General features: G+C 47.6%; 2 protein-coding genes across 2 annotated transcripts; one reads left to right on the top strand and one right to left on the bottom strand.

Annotated features, from left to right (window-relative positions):
* Positions 1 to 61: 61 nt before the first annotated feature.
* On the top strand, positions 62 to 1,415 carry MFIFM68171_09738 (uncharacterized protein; the record flags this gene model as incomplete). The annotated part of the gene is made up of 3 exons (XM_071065157.1): positions 62 to 655; positions 716 to 941; positions 994 to 1,415. 3 exons carry the CDS (start codon positions 62 to 64, stop codon positions 1,413 to 1,415), a joined length of 1,242 nt encoding a protein of 413 aa, XP_070921258.1.
* Positions 1,416 to 12,590: 11,175 nt separating this feature from the next.
* MFIFM68171_09737 (uncharacterized protein) lies at positions 12,591 to 14,520 on the bottom strand (the record flags this gene model as incomplete). The annotated part of the gene is made up of 5 exons (XM_071065156.1): positions 12,591 to 12,698; positions 12,941 to 12,969; positions 13,029 to 13,300; positions 13,350 to 14,296; positions 14,506 to 14,520. 5 exons carry the CDS (start codon positions 14,518 to 14,520, stop codon positions 12,591 to 12,593), a joined length of 1,371 nt encoding a protein of 456 aa, XP_070921257.1.
* Between the last annotated feature and the right edge of the window lie 1,258 nt (positions 14,521 to 15,778).

Raw genomic sequence — 15,778 nt, 5'->3', positions numbered from 1 at the left:
CTTCTAGTACTTTTCGCCGCCGAAAAACCGCCGCCTCGTGCTTGGCACGGCCGACCGACCCATGAAACCAAGGACGGCGCCGCGCCGCCCGCGGATCTTCCGCACGCTCATCTCGCGCTCGACCCTCCAGAGGCTCGCCCTCGCGCTCCTCGTATGGACCGTCATCGAGGCTCATATCATCTACTACCGTGTTGCACGCGCCGAACGCGAGTCCAAATCCCGAGGCATCCTTCACAGCCCAGCCCGGGTGTACATCGCGAGTCTGCACTGGAATAATGAAAAGATCTTGCGGTCCGACTGGAACAGGGGCTTGGTGGAGTTGGTCACGACCCTGAGTCCCGAGAATGTCTTCGTCAGCGTTTATGAGAGCGGCAGCTGGGATAACTCCAAGGGCGCTCTGCGCGAACTGGACCGCGAGTTAGAGAAGACTGGTGTAGCCAAGAAGATCATCCTGGACGGGACAACACACGCTGATCTGGTGGCCGGCCCGCCGGGGGAAGAAGGGTGGATTGACGCTCCCAACGGGAATAAGATGCTTCGGAGGATACCCTATCTCTCCAAGCTACGGAATCTCTCCTTGCAGCCCTTGCTGGAGCTTGCTGCGAACGGGACAACGTTCGATCATGTGCTCTTCCTGGGTGATGTCGTCTTCACTGTGTGTTATCCTCGTCGGAACGGTCTACTTACCTATCAGCCGCTAACACGCCATGCATAGGTTCCAGATATCATTACCCTCCTAAACACCAACAACGGCCGCTACGCCGCAGCCTGCTCACTCGACTTTAGCAAGCCTCCGCTCTTCTATGACACCTTCGCTCTGCGCGACTCAGGCGGGCATGAGCACGCGTCGCAGACATGGCCATACTTTCGCTCCTCTAAATCCAGAAAAGCCATGACCCGTGGCGAACCAGTCCCCGTATCGAGCTGCTGGAATGGGATAGGTCTGTCCAGCCCACCTTACTCCCACCAGTCTGTGCCCTAACTGAAGCATAGTCTCCATGCCGACCTCGGCCTTTACAGGTATCCAAGGCCTCAAGTTCCGTGGTGTCCCCGACAGCCTCGCGGTATCCCACGTCGAAGGCTCTGAGTGCTGCCTCATCCACGCCGACAATCCCGCCTCTCGCACACGGGGGGTTTTTCTCAATCCCGCCGTGCGAGTAGGCTACAACCGCAAGGCCTACGACACGGTGCATCCTGAAGGGGGAAGCAGCTGGCTATCTCTGTCTCAGATCTGGTTAGGGATGTGGAAAAACCGTCTCGCCCGGTGGTTCACGACGCCATGGTTCAAAGAACTGAGAGTGCATGGGCGGGTCGAGAAGTGGGAGCACGAGGAGGAGGGCCGTGAGGAAAAGGGAAAATTCTGCCTGATCAATGAGATGCAAGTCGTTGTGCATAATGGGTGGGCACATTTGTAATTGTATCAACAAGAGCGGGTTCTTGAACTGCAGCCACGCTTGGATTGTAAACTGTTTGCCTCTCTACAGACCCCTTTGGCCCGGTACCCGCAACCCAGCCAGCTCAGGTTTCTCCCCCCAAAGGCCCAAATACGAAAAGGAGCGCGAACCATGGCCGTCCCGTCATGGTCGTCATTACGGGGTGAGCTATCATCGAGGTATCTTGATTTGCTATAAGAGACAGAGGTGTCATGTTGAAGTGACTCATTTTACTCCTCACGGACGTCCAGGCGCTTCAGTAGATGGCCTAGGTTAACTACAAGCAAGGGAGAATAAATAAAGGTAAAACCGAATAACAGCACGCAACACCGGGACTTAACTGGTCATCGCCGGATCCAGCTACTAAACCTGGATCCGAACTCTGGTTGCGTAAAGTGATTGGCTGCGTTAATGTGGGACCTGAACCCTGCCCAAGCCTTGTCGCCTGTCACCTTGTCACCTTAGCCATTCAAAACTTGCCCACTTCCATCGAGCCAAGGAAGTTGTCATGGTGCGGGCCCTAAGATGGCATGCCGCCCAGTTACCAGCTTCATGTCCCTCATGACCCGCGGGAAATCCGTTGGAAGGCCGCCCAGTGGCAGTACCATGAGGAGCAGACCATGTGGCCGATTTCCGACTTCAGCGTTTCGCGAATCTAGCGCCTTGCCTATGACAACGCGCAATGTTTCCAACAAACCAGCTGTCCATCCGCCATTGTATACCCAGCACGAGAGATTTACTCACGGAGGCAACTTCTGGAGAGACAATTATTTCTGGAGCGATGGGCAAAGTCTGAGCGGCTCTGTCGTCTATCTAGACGATGTGTACAACAATTACGAGTTGAGGTTGCGGCTCGGCGATTGGTGCTGGTTGATCCAGGAGGTTCTAGGGACGAAGACGAGGCTGTAGGCCGCTATTACCACAGCAACCAACAATATCTGAAAGAGCCGCTATTACTATTAGCTGTCGGAAACACGGCACCTCTGAATCTTGGGAAATGACAGTTTAGGATTTTTATGTGTCTTGTCTTGATTGTGTTGATTGTCCCGGTCCCCTTTTTCTGTCCCGTCTATCTTTGCTAGAGAGTTTGCTCCTTTTATAGACGAGATACGCGTACAGGATGACGTCCGTACAGTGGCGTAGTTAGCTGCCAGTCTTCCTTAGCTCAATAGAGTACATGGGTTTGGCTCCTGCACTAGATCCTGTGATCCTGATCCTTTGACACATGATCCTTTTGACATTAGCTAGTGGGTAAGCCAAGGCTAAAGCTAAAATCAGGGTTAAGACCATGGCCTTGTAGTGGAGGAGGTATTAAGGAGAGCTTGTGAAGAGCGTTGGGAAAGATAGATCAGAGGCCAGCCTACCAGGCTAGCTGACGAGGGCGCCCCGAACTACTATTTACCGACAGGGTACTACAGAAGCACCGAAATCTCACTAAGCCTAGAGCTCACTATTAGTACAGGACCGAACAGGAACCATCGGCCTATAGGACTTTCCTTTTCCAACAGGGGGGTTCCAGGCCTCTCTACCTCCTACTGCAGCTGTGGAGAGAGTCGAGAGACAGTGGAACACCTTGTTGTGTGGTGCCCGATACCACCGAAGCCTAGAACCTAGCTAAGGACAGAAATTCGAACCCACTGGGACTGTGAGAATCGAGGATCCAAGGGTAGTAGGACCAGAGTGTCTGGGTACGAGTAGTGCACGCGCAACGAAGGAGTAGAGCGCATGATAGGGGTTGAGTTGTTGTCTCATTGAACTTTACCTTCTCCCTGAGCCCTATCTCCTGCCCTTCATTTTGTCCTTCAGGTTCTATGCTTTGGCCTCCTTCCCCGCTTGCCGTTCCCGCCCCCACCTCTGCTTGTGCGCTCCTTTTATGCTCATCTGACACATTATTCAAGCTGTCCCGACTTAGCGCTACTGCTGTTGCTTTGTTGGAGCCCCGTCTACGCTGCAGATTCGGGGCTTTGGCCTGTCCCGACACCGTCCTTACCTGGCCGGTCCTTACAGGGACCATGTATTATAAGGCTGGGGCTTCCAGAACCTCAGGCTATTAAGGAGGGTTTTGGGCTGGCTGATGGATTCGGGCTACCTGGTAGAACATAACCTGGCTCGATAGCTAGAACTGGAGGCCGTGGAGGCTGAGAAAGAGAAGGAGGTGGTTGTCAGATCGAAAATTGGGATTGCTGTGAGAAAAGGAGAGTGAAAGGATGATTCGCATTGAAGGAGCGGCGTCTGCGCAGCTATCGCTTCTAAGGAGGTGGTAGGTGACAGTGTTGAACTCTGAACGTTCCAAAACTTCCGGCGAAGCCGGTAATTTATAGGCCCCTGACCCTGGCAGTGCCCCGCCTGCACCTGACACCCTCCTGCACCTGACAGTGGTAGGCGAATCCGAAGTTGAAGACTAGATGTCTTTAGGGCCCTATATAAGGCCTTCCTTTCTTTTGCAACTAATTGGCATCTACTACTGTTATTTTCTATTACTTGTTGATATAAGTTTTTTACCTGGCCTATACGGTACGGTTTTCCTGTGTATATAGCGGTAGAAGGTCCGGCATACTCTATTTTGGGTAAATGTCAGATCGAAAATTGGGGATTGCTGTGAGAAAAGGAGAGTGAAAGGATGATTCGCATTGAAGGAGCGGCGTCTACGCAGCTATCGCTTCTAAGGAGGTGGTAGGTGACAGTGTTGAACTCTGAACGTTCCAAAACTTCCGGCGAAGCCGGTAATTTATAGGCCCCTGACCCTGGCAGTGCCCCGCCTGCACCTGACACCCTCCTGCACCTGACAGTAAAGTAGTATAAAAAGAATAATATAAATAATTGTGTATTTCTCTAGTTCTGTATGGTTTTATAAATTGGTTAGAATATCGCGTTGTATAGGCTAGCTAGCACGTTGGTAATAGAGTTATATAGTTTACATTATAGATTTTAACTACAGCTTATAGGCTTAGATTTTTTTTTTAAAGAGCCTTGAGAGCTAAGATTAATCGCGCTTCGTGTAAAGGGGTTGTTCTGGGAACACGTTGAGGGAGATGGACTACGATGTCTTGATACCGAAAAGACCTGGACCAGCGGGCGATATCTTGGTGAACAGCCTCCTATCAATTGTATAGAGACTGATCCTTACGGATCAGAAGTGCCCCGCGTGAGAGAGTTCCCTCACGGGGTTCTTATCTATCCTGTATCGTGACATCATCCAGCATCATTCGGCGGGTCCTCCTGACCTTCGTCTGGAGACTCTCGTTACAAATTATCCTCCCCTCTGTAGAACCTGTCCTCAGGTTCTTTACTGCTGAGGATCGTCTGAACTTAGGGGGTAAGACTTGGGATGACATCGGGTGGATATCAGGCGTACGTCAAGTGCTGTTCGTAGCTGCGTAAATGGATAAGTGTCGAACCGGTGGACCTCATAGTCCATCCGCTCCAACGAGCTATGTGGTAGGAAAGGAGAAACGATGGTTTAGGGTGAGGAGTGAGTCGTCTTATAGTCGGGAGGTTTTCGGGAAAAGTTCGGCCGGTTGTCGGGCCGTAGTGGGATTCGCGGCTCCGAGGTCCTATTTTCCCGGTTCGGGCCTGAGATCCGAATTACAGCCGAATCGTCCGGATTTCTATCCGAACTCACGTGTTGTCCTCGTAACTTCAAAACGCATGAAGATTGTGCGACTGCTCAATCGCAAGGCTTATACATAGTTGCAAATTTGCAGACGTGTATTAGCCGTTTCTCCTCGGGTATAAATACCCCTCTCCTCTCCCACCTTTTCTAAAACTTTTCTTCTTCAGGCTCTCTTCTATACGTTGTTTCGCTTGCTTTTCGCTCTGCTCCTATGCGTAGCTCGCTGCCCGTCCTCGCCTCTCTCTCCCTCTCTCTCTCTCTTCCTCTCTCTCTCTCTCTCTCTTCTTGTCATCGCTTCGGCTACTTTTCCGTCGCGATAGACGCTTTCGCCGCCTCCGCTGCCGAGGTCACGCCGTGTATGAAATGCATTCGCTCGGTATTTAAAAATACTAACCCTCGCTCCGGCGAGGTCCTTACGATTGACTGTTCTTTCGAGCAGTCGACCTCCTTGCGTTATTCCTATTATAATGTAAAGAAAGAGTTGTATATGCCGGTAAGTTGTATACATTTTCGGCGGATTGGTAGGGGATTTGCTAACGATTGTAGGCCGCTACCGGAATAGTTGGCGACTCCGTCGACCTTATAATCCTTATCGATATGGCTCGCGCTATCGTCGATTATCGTGTAGAGGACGCCGAGGGCGAGCTCGACGAGGAGGGTAATCGCCTTCAAGTTTCTACGCTGTCTCGCCGTAGCTGTAAGAAGATCGCCGCCGCTGCTAAAGATCTAGTCGGGGCTTTCGATGCCGCCGAGACCGCTTATCGCCGTTAATTCGGTATTTCTAGTATTACCAAGCTGTTTTCTATAAGTATATTTGTTTCGCTTGTCTTTGTATATAAATCGCTGACATCTTAATAGCAAGTTTATATAGTATATTGCTCTATAGTCGCGCTACGTAGCTAACTCTGCCTGTAGCAGTCGTCCTGCCCTAGCCGGAACCGCAGCTGCAATGCCGATATTAGTTTCAATTACTATATTTCTACTAAGTTATCGCTGACTTTTCGTAATACGAGTCTGAGGTGTGCGCCTAGGAGGTGCGGTCTGTCGTTTGTCTATCGCTTAGCGATATTGGTTTCGTAGGTTGGTCGGGCGCTAAGTGCTGTTTTCTCAAGAAGGTCAAGGAGGAGATCGCTGCTAATGTAGAGGATACAGAGGCCTAGTAGGTTTAGGTGGAGGTAGCTCCTGACTTGGAGCTAGTACCGACCTTAATTTTCTGAGGTTTATATTGTTTTCAGGGGTTTTTCTAGGGTATTTCGGTTGGGGTTGGCGTCTGGTATACCCCGGGACATGGCTTTATATAGGTAGATATTAATTAATATCTTATCGCCTACGCTTTCGCTGGTTTTTATATGCTTTTCGGAATTATAATACCAGCTTAGGTATATTTGTTATATCCTCCTCTAATACCTACTAATTGTACTCTGAGGGCTAGCCTGCCTATTTAACTAAAAAGAAGGTTTTACCCTAGAATTTTCTTTCGTCTCGAATCTCTTTAACTTCCTACTCTCTATCGTCCTCAAGGTCTAGCATCGGCATTACAGATGAATCGTCTCCTTTTCGGCTGTACTACGGTTCCAACATTAATATAGGAAATATATTATATAAACGATCGTACTTATCCAGGAGTACTAGACGATAAGCCAGCGATCCGACTCGGTTTAGAATACGAAATGGACCGATGAACTTGGGTACTAATTTCCTCGGTAACTTGAATCTCAAATTCCGGGTTAATAACAATACCAAACTTCCATTTTTAAACTCCTTTTTTATATACTTCTCATCGTAATATCGTTTCTAGACTGCCATAGCTTTAGCCCAATTTTGTTCTAACTATTTTCTTAGCTCAATAAGTTTTTTAATTCTTTTAATTACGTTGGGTATCCTCCTTTCTTATATATCGCCCTCGATACAGCAGGAAATCGGAGGTTAATAACCTATTAGTGCTTCAAAGAGACTTATCTTAATTATAGAATTGACAGTACTATTGATAACAAATTCTATTTCTAGGAGGAGATTTACCTAGGTAATTTGGTTTTAGTATACAAAGCAACGGAGGTATTGAATAAATATTTGATTTACTCGCTCCGTTTGCCCGTCGGTTTACGGGTAAAAAGCGGTCGAAAGCCGCTTATATACCTTTTGCAGGTAATACAAATCGCTCTAAAACTATAATATAAAAACAGAACCTCGATTACTAACGTAACTATCAATAGGGCTATATTTAAGTTCAATCTCTTTATGAACAAGCTCTGCCAATTCTTGGCTGGTAATGGTGGTAGACACTAGGAAGAATCGGTTTATTTTCGTATACCGATCGACAACTACTAGAATTGCATCCTTCTCGGAGCCATCGGGACTCTTTACCACAGGAAAACCTACAATAAAGTCTATAGTAATTTCGCTCCAAGGTCGTATAGGAATCGGCAACGATTCGAGCGATCTATACAGCTTATACCGTCTTGTCTTATTGACTTAGCAGGTATAGCAGGTTCTACAATAGTCTTTAACATCTTTAGTCATACCATACCAGAAGTATTTTCTTTACAACAGTTCGAGAGTCTTCTCGACACTAAAATGACCTGCTAACAGATCGTTATAAAAAAGTTGGAGTAACTCCTGCTTAACGGCTTACTCTGCCGGGACGAACAATCGTCCTTAATACAGCAATTCTTGCTTACATCCAAGTGCCTATTCGGGCGAAACTCTTAGGTTTCGGGCTGGATTCGCCAGCCTTTCCTTGATTTTCAGAGTCACCGGATCCATAGCTTGTAGCTCTAGGATCAATTCTCTTATAGATTTCGACGGTTCCGTAGTATAAACCGCTTCCAGTCGAGCGTACTCTCTCGTATATTAACGAATAATAATCTATTCCTATCCAAGCTAATCAGCTTCTTAGTAATCCTGAGGTCCTAGCAGGTAAACACTTAGCGATCCTACAGTGACTTCTGAGGGACAACCTATTATTTCGGGTTTCCAACTAGCTAGTTTACTAGGGTCCTATATACTAGTATCTTCGCTATTCTCTAGTATATAGTAGACTCTCTTGACCCCTTCCGCAGTCGTCTTTCCGACCCGGGTACTAGCTGATTTACCAAGGTTTCTTACACGAACTAATTTACTCTCTTCTACGTAATAGGCAATCTTATTTCTTTCTGCAATCAGCTTTCTAATCCGGTTTACCCGAGCAATTTTGCTCTTAAAAGTAGGCATCCACTCGAATCTATCAGGACGTTCTTTGTCCTCGTAATCTAGTCTTCTCGAAGGGCTATCGGCCGGATTTCGCTTTCCAGGCTGATACTTAATAGTGAAATCAAATCCTATTAGATATATACACTATCTAGTCTATCGGCCGTTCAATCGGTTTTACTTTATAAACCTTTATAGGTTATTGTAATCCGAAAACATAGTGACTTTATAGCGACTCCCTTTAACGTAGTATCGCCAATACTTGAAGGCTTCTACAATAGCCATCATCTCCTTGTTAGGAGTTCTATAGTCCTAGGCCGGTCCAGAAAACTTCGCCGACTAGAATACAATAGGATGTTTTCGACCCCCTTTCGGGACCTACAACAGGACAGCTCCTATTGCAAAGTCAGAGGCGTCTATCTCAATAATAACAGGGAGTTCGGGGTCGAAATAATGTAAAACTGGCGTATCTTAAAATGCTCTCTTGAGCCACGCGAATGCCGTACGCTCTTCGACCTCTAACCGGAGGGTTCCCGGTTTTCGTCCGTTCTATAACCCCTTTAGCAAATTACTCAACGGTAATACAATCTCCGAATAACCTCGAATAAATCGACAGTAAAAATTATAAAATCCCAAGAAAACTTGGATGTCTCGATAGGACTGTGGTTTAGGCTAATCTTAGACAGTCTGAATTCATACCGAATCCATACCGATACCTTCAGGAGTTAAAATATAATCTAGAAATTCCACTTTGTCCTGATAAAATAAATACTTACTGGGCTTGCAGTATAACTGTACTTGTCTCAGGCGTTCCAGGACTCGTCGGAGGTAAGTCGTATGGGTTTCCCGGTCTGGGGAGAAAATTAAAATGTTATCCAAATAACACATACAACAATCGTCCAGTAGCCCGCCTAAAGCAGTCTAAATATAACTTTAGAAGGTCGCAGGAGTATTTATTAGGCCAAAAGGCATAACAAGATACTTAAACAGACTGTATTGGGTACGGAAAGCCGTCTTCTATTCGTCTCCTTCTCGGATGCGAATCCGGTAATATACCTCTTTCAGGTCCAACTTCGTGAAATACTTTGCTCCGGATGCTCGGTCCAAGAGTTCTAAGATCAACAGTAAAGGGTACTGATTCTTAACCGTTATCCGGTTAAGTCCGCGGTAATCTATATATAAGTATAGAGTACTATCTTTCTTTAGGACAAATAAGATAGGACTTGCAGCTGAACTCTGGGATAGACGAATACGGCCTTTTACCAGGTTTTCACGTAGATATTCCTCTAAAATCAAAAGTTTATATCGTAATAGAGGATAAAGAGGTCTAATAGGAGGAATAGTATTGGGGAGTAGATCAATAGCATGATCAGTGCTTTTGAAAGAAGGTAGAATATCTACGTTACTGGAGTTTATAATATCCGTAAAGTCTGAGATTTCAGGAGGGATGTCTTCAGGTTTTCGGGGGGTATTCTCCTCTTCCTCCTCCGGAAAAAGCGCCTCTGGTACGTCTGGATACTATATCAAGGAGTAAATACAAGCTTCTCCTCAACATATTTTTAAGAATTTCTTCGGGTTTTCAATCCGAATACACTCCGATTCCGTTATAAACTACTATAAATTCCCTTCTAGGTATAACAAGATCTTATAGGATATTAAACTTAGTATCCTAAGAAGAATAGGGGAATCGTTTGTAATAAGGGGGTGATTAATAGCGGTATAAGAAATGTATGTTCTTTAGGTAATTCCTTAGCAGTCTATTAGTTCCAAGGGAACTTTATAAATACCAAATGCTTTAACGATATAATAGTCTATAAACCGAATACGGGGTAATTGCATCCCAATCTATCGGAGTTTCCTCTACTTCATAAACTCCAGACTAACAACATCAATCTCTACTCTAATATCGAGATCGACTATAATAGATTAAGGGGTATGGTTTAACAAGGTTGCGGAAGTATACATTCGTTCTTTAACTGGAACCCTTGGTACATCGTCTTCACCGATGTAATTAGGGTTTATATCCGCCGGTATCTACCGTTTCCCCGCCGATTTAGGCGCAATCCCCTACCTCGGCGACTAGGGTACCTAGTAGCTTTGTTCACTGATACTCCTTTTTATAGGCAGTCGTTAGCGAAATAGGTGTTACTGCTATAAACAAAACAAGTTAAAGGGTTTCCCTGACTATCTATAGGGTTCAGCTGATTGAAATAAGATAGGGTTAATATAGGGTGATCATCAGGTTTCGTATATAGCGTCGTTGACAGCACGTTTCGTTAGTAATAACGGGATAATAACACTCTTCGAGGATAAAATAACGATTTGTAGGTTAAGGAAGAACGTAATGAAGAAGAAGAGTAAGAAGGATTTCGGGACGAATACTTAGGGGCTTCCTGAGGTTTTCGGTGCTGGAAACTATACCAAATTTGAATAGCGAGTTTGACTATCTCTTCCCGAGTCTCTAGCTTATTATAGACGTATAAGTCGATATAGTTGCTAATTGCGGATAAAAGCTTCGTATAAAAGGTGAGAGTACGAGCCTTTTTATCCTACTTCGGGAATTGGGCTTTAAGGGATTCCAAGTACTAATAAAAATCTAAGGGAGACTGGTTTTCTCGTTACTTAGTATCATTAAACTACTTTATAACAGTAGATTCTTAATCTATAAGATCTCGAATACAGTTCAGTATCTAATCTTCAAACGTTTTCCAGTCGTTTTCAGCCTCTTATCGTATATCTGTCGGAAGATTGTTATAATGACTATACTATCGATTGCAAGGACGTTCTTCTATTTAATCTAAGGCGAAAAGGATCCGGTTTATACCCGTTTTAAACCGTTTCGGGTCTCCTATAAATGCTCGCTATAGATCTTAGAGCCATTCTAAACGGTATCGATAGATAGTATTGTCAGGGAACTGAATCAGATACTTTACCTTAATCGCCTTTCGGTCCTTATTATAGTTACTAGAACCTGCTGAAGGAGAACGATATTGCCTGTGTTTCGGTGAGGATTCGCCTAGTAAGATGCTTAGCTTCCGAAGCAAACCCTCTTCTTATTCTCGCAGTTGTTTCAGTGCTTCCAGTTGCTGTATCCGAAGACAGGTTGATTCCAATAGGTTATTATAGTAAGGAGCTTGACGTGGAACCCGGGAGTCCGAAAGGGTATACGAAGATATACGAGGTCGAAATCCTGGTGATTCCGACTGATAAAGGCGTACAGGATTTGTGGGTGATTGGGGGGTGTTTTCCCCTGGACTCGACTCTACTCCCAGCTCACGGGAGGTACTTATCGTAGGTGCTATCTCGGCCAACGGTAGAACGTAAGGATCAGAATTGCAAAGGGGTTGTTCTGGGAACACGTTGAGGGAGATAGACCACGATGTCTTGATACCGAAAAGACCTGGACCAGCGGGCGATATCTTGGTGAACAGCCTCCTATCAATTGTACAGAGACTGATCCTTACGGATCAGAAGTGCCCTGCGTGAGAGAGTTCCCTCACGGGGTTCTTATCTATCCTGTATCGTGACATCATCCAGCATCATTCGGCGGGTCCTCCTGACCTTCGTCTGGAGACTCTCGTTACACTTCGTTTGAAAGCGAAAGTATTTTGAGTTGTAGAATAAATAGATGTTAAATGTAAAATAGTGCAACGTATGGATAGTGTTGCGCTCGCTTATCTGTTGCGTTCGATTATAAGATACATTATAGGGTAAAAAAAAAACAGTCTCTCATGCACTTGAATCTATGTCTATGTCATGGGTCAAACTTGGGAAGAATATGTCCTTGCGACACTATCATTAAACATTCGGCCCACAAGACCGATTCCCATCTATCCCGTGGGCCCATCAAATCCATCAGTATCATACCCGACCGCCGTGGCCACAATCCTGAGACACAGCGTCGCCCTCGTACCCCATACTGATCCGTCACAATCGCCACCCGACTCTACAACATACCTCCGGGGCCTAAAATAAAATCTCCCAGCAGTACTTCCTCCGGGAACTCCCCAAACTCCAACTTCTCGACATTCCCTGCCCCACTCTCACATGGCTTGATATCCAACAAGCAACTTGAACAAATCCCACAGCCCGCATCCCTATAACCCGGATCCTTTTCTGCATCTGTTTCTATGAGTTCGCTCTGCCGCTTGTTCCCTAGTAATACAAGCTCCTTCATTGGTGTGCTCTCGCCGGTTGACTTTCCCATTGACAAACGTCTCACGGGAAAGCTACTCCATGTCGTTGCGCTCTCCGCCATCGATATCCGCTGAGATTGCCCGAAGGTACTGGTTGAGTAACGGAATGATGAAGATGGCGAGGTGTCACAGCTCTCGGCTGAGGGCCAAACGCTCAACCGGTTACTTGGATCCGCGCTGGGGAGGATGGGACGTGGGTTTGATCTCTCGTTTATGCTGGCCAGGGAGGAGGGGCGTGTGCTGTTTGTTGAAACGGATGGTCTTCTCGGCCTGGGGCGTGGAGCTGGGGGTGGTGCGTTGTCCGCTTGAGGCTGGGAAGGTTCGGTGGCGTGGGCTTGGGCTTTGGTGAAAGAGGTTGAGAGAAACTCTCTGAAGAGGTTTTCAAGGGTGCTTCCGAGGATGTGACGGAGTTGGGAAGCGTTCTGCTTTGAGGAGGTGGGAAGAAGAGCCTCGAGCGTGGAGTGGAGTTGGGTTTGGAATGAGGGGAGGGCGGTTTGGACTTCGTGGTTTACTTCGTGGAGTTCAACGACGGGTTCAAAGTCTAGACAGGGCCGGTCAGCAGGGTTCAAATTTGTAACGATTCGTGGGGCTGAAGATTACCTGGCTCGGGGACATTCTCGTCGTGTGGAAACAGTGTTTGCCATAGGCTAACCCAGTCGAAGTGGTCTTTTCTATTCCGAAGCCTATTGCTCACGAAGAAAGGAACAGTTTCGTTTGCGAGATCTGGAAGAGGGCCAGGTCTGGTGCTGCACATGTCGACAGGTTCGACCGTGATGTGGGCGTTCCACCCTTCAAGCGTGACAAAACCAACATGACACCGTGGACACTTGTAAGCGAATTCTTGATGCTGATGATACTTGAGAATATGCCTTCTGTATGAGGTTAGTAACAGCCGTGATAGAAGACTACGTATGAACCTACTTCAACTCCGATATGCTCTTGAATGGGGCCTTTGCACAATACTCCCACTCGCGACAGTTGAATCGATAAGGATTGCGCTTCCGAAATGGGCAGGGGTATGATTCCATTTTGGTTCTCTTCGGATTGTTGCTGTCCCTTTGTGTGATCGGGTCACCCATATCCTCACTTCCATCTCGGCGACTATGCAGGTCATCGCCATCCTCCTTGTGATTTCCCAGGGGACGTTTTCTGCCGTTGGACGATGATCTACTTTCAGACCCAGAGAAAGGAGAACCATATGGCCCTGGCATTTGAGAGTCCCCAGCTGCGGTCTTCATGTGGGCCATCGAACCCATACCCTGGATCGAGCGGACAGAAAGCGAGATGTCATCCAGGCAGATGCGGACTGCCTCGACGATGTCTTTGGGGGGCTCCGAGCGACCTAGAGGGAGGCCGAAGTGTTGTTCAAGGATGCACTTCGCCATGATTGAGACCGGAGCTTCGTTAGGGATATCCTCAGCGTCGGGATCGGATTCAGTGGGTTGCAAGCTCTCTGCCAGTACATTGGGACTACCGTCTGCAATGATCTGTGCGGAAGGTGAGTGGACTGTGGTTTCGATCTCGCTGCTGTCGAGTCCTGAATGACGGTCCTCTCGGCGGTATGCACGCAGGTCTTCATCGTCATCTTCAGCCACGGGTTCAAATATCAGTGGTATGCCGAAGTCCCGCGGCCGTAAGAGATCCTTTTGCCAGGCCGAGAGGTCTTCAGACCCAACTTTTCGACGGCGAGGGAGCCGAGATATGTGGAGACTGGCCACATTGCGACGACGTTGGCCAGTAGGGACCGGATGAAGGGAAGTTTTATTCATCAAGATGGCCAGCGTGTCTGCATCATGGACGGGAGATCCCACATCGAGCGACGACTCTCTGCTGTGTGAGAAGGTAAGAGCCGTCCCGGGAGGCGAAGTCTGAACTGTCGATTGGAGGCTGCGCGGTGAAAGGGGTCCATCTGAACAAGTACTGGGTACTGTACTGTGCGATGGGACTGGGCTGCCACACCTTGGGTCCATTGAGCGTAGGCACGAGTCGGCAAGGAAGAGGTGAGACGGGGGTGAAGATTTACGCGTCTTGTCAAGAGTTTTCGTTGCGACATGATCCGGAACGGATGCCTGCATACTCGTATGTCGTGCATTGGTGCCTGGCATTTTTGCGGGGACGTTGGAGCCTAGCGAAGATGACTGGACCGGCCGAGCGTCAGCTGTGAAGTCCATGAAAAACGAAGGCAATCCCGCGGTATGCCTGGCGCCGGTGATGAGAACGAGCGACTGGAACTCTACAAGCCTGGGAAGACGGATGATGCACAATGCATTTTGAGTGAGTGAGGACAGCAAAGCTATTTCATGCGTGTGGGCGCGAACCACGGGTCAGTCGAAGTGAGGCTCTGCGATAGTGCTCAAGCGGCGAAGCCCCTGATACATCCCTGTCAGGGGCATTACCTCGCGCCTCTGATTGGCTTAGATTTCCAATCGCGAGATCCTGCGCGCTTGGTGGGAGGCCTGCGGTGCGCGGCTCAATCTGTTGGTGCAGACCGCTGATTGGTTTAGATTTCGAATTCCGGAATCTAGATTCTGCGGCGCCAGAATCCGGTGCTGGAATCCCGAGCCCCGAGTTCCGGGACTCGGAGCGCACAGGCCCACCGGCTCCGGATGTAGTGACCGGGAGGCCCGGGACTGCGTCGTATATCTTAGGAACCCTCGCTCATGTCCCCAATGAAAACGATAGAAACTCCACCATTTAGCGAGCTGTCAAGAAAACAACATTTCCATTGCCATCAAGCCACCATAAATTCAGTAGTTCGTCCTTTTCAGAACCGCCCTCAAATTCACCCTCCACTAAGCGCGAGCCTTGTGCTCAAAATGGACGCGACCAGTAATTTCAACCCGCCACCTGCGTAAGTTCATTTCCACTTCGGCACCCACCGGGTCTACAACCTCATACTGACAGACAATAGCACCTCGGCGCATGCGTCTTCAATGCTTGACAGATACGTTTACGACAACACTTCAGTTCAAGATCGACTCCTACAATCCGATTGCCTGCCGTCTTCAGACCGGATGACAGGACTATTGGCATCAATTGAAGCGGTTACAAGGTTACTTCTTGATGCTGAAATGGTGGATAAATCTCGTAACATCTGTAAAATATAATAAGCTCGGGTTAAATGTTCTTGCTTGGTTGACTTGATGGGGTATGGGGGGGAGAGTTCAATGGGGAATAACGACTTTTGGGCACACGTTAGGAGACACATTCGATCGACATAAGATAATTTCCGGACGCATTCACCTTTTCAACTCTCACAGGGCAACAAACATTAGTTTAAGCTCACGCAAAGTTTCGATCTCTCAAGATATGTGTCTTGTTTTGAAAACCCTCCAGCTTAGGAGCCAACC

This window comes from Madurella fahalii (genome assembly GCF_045866475.1).
Source record: "Madurella fahalii IFM 68171 DNA, scaffold_5, whole genome shotgun sequence".
Classification (NCBI taxonomy): domain Eukaryota; kingdom Fungi; phylum Ascomycota; class Sordariomycetes; order Sordariales; genus Madurella; species Madurella fahalii.
This window is presented reverse-complemented; position numbering and strand designations above follow the sequence as displayed.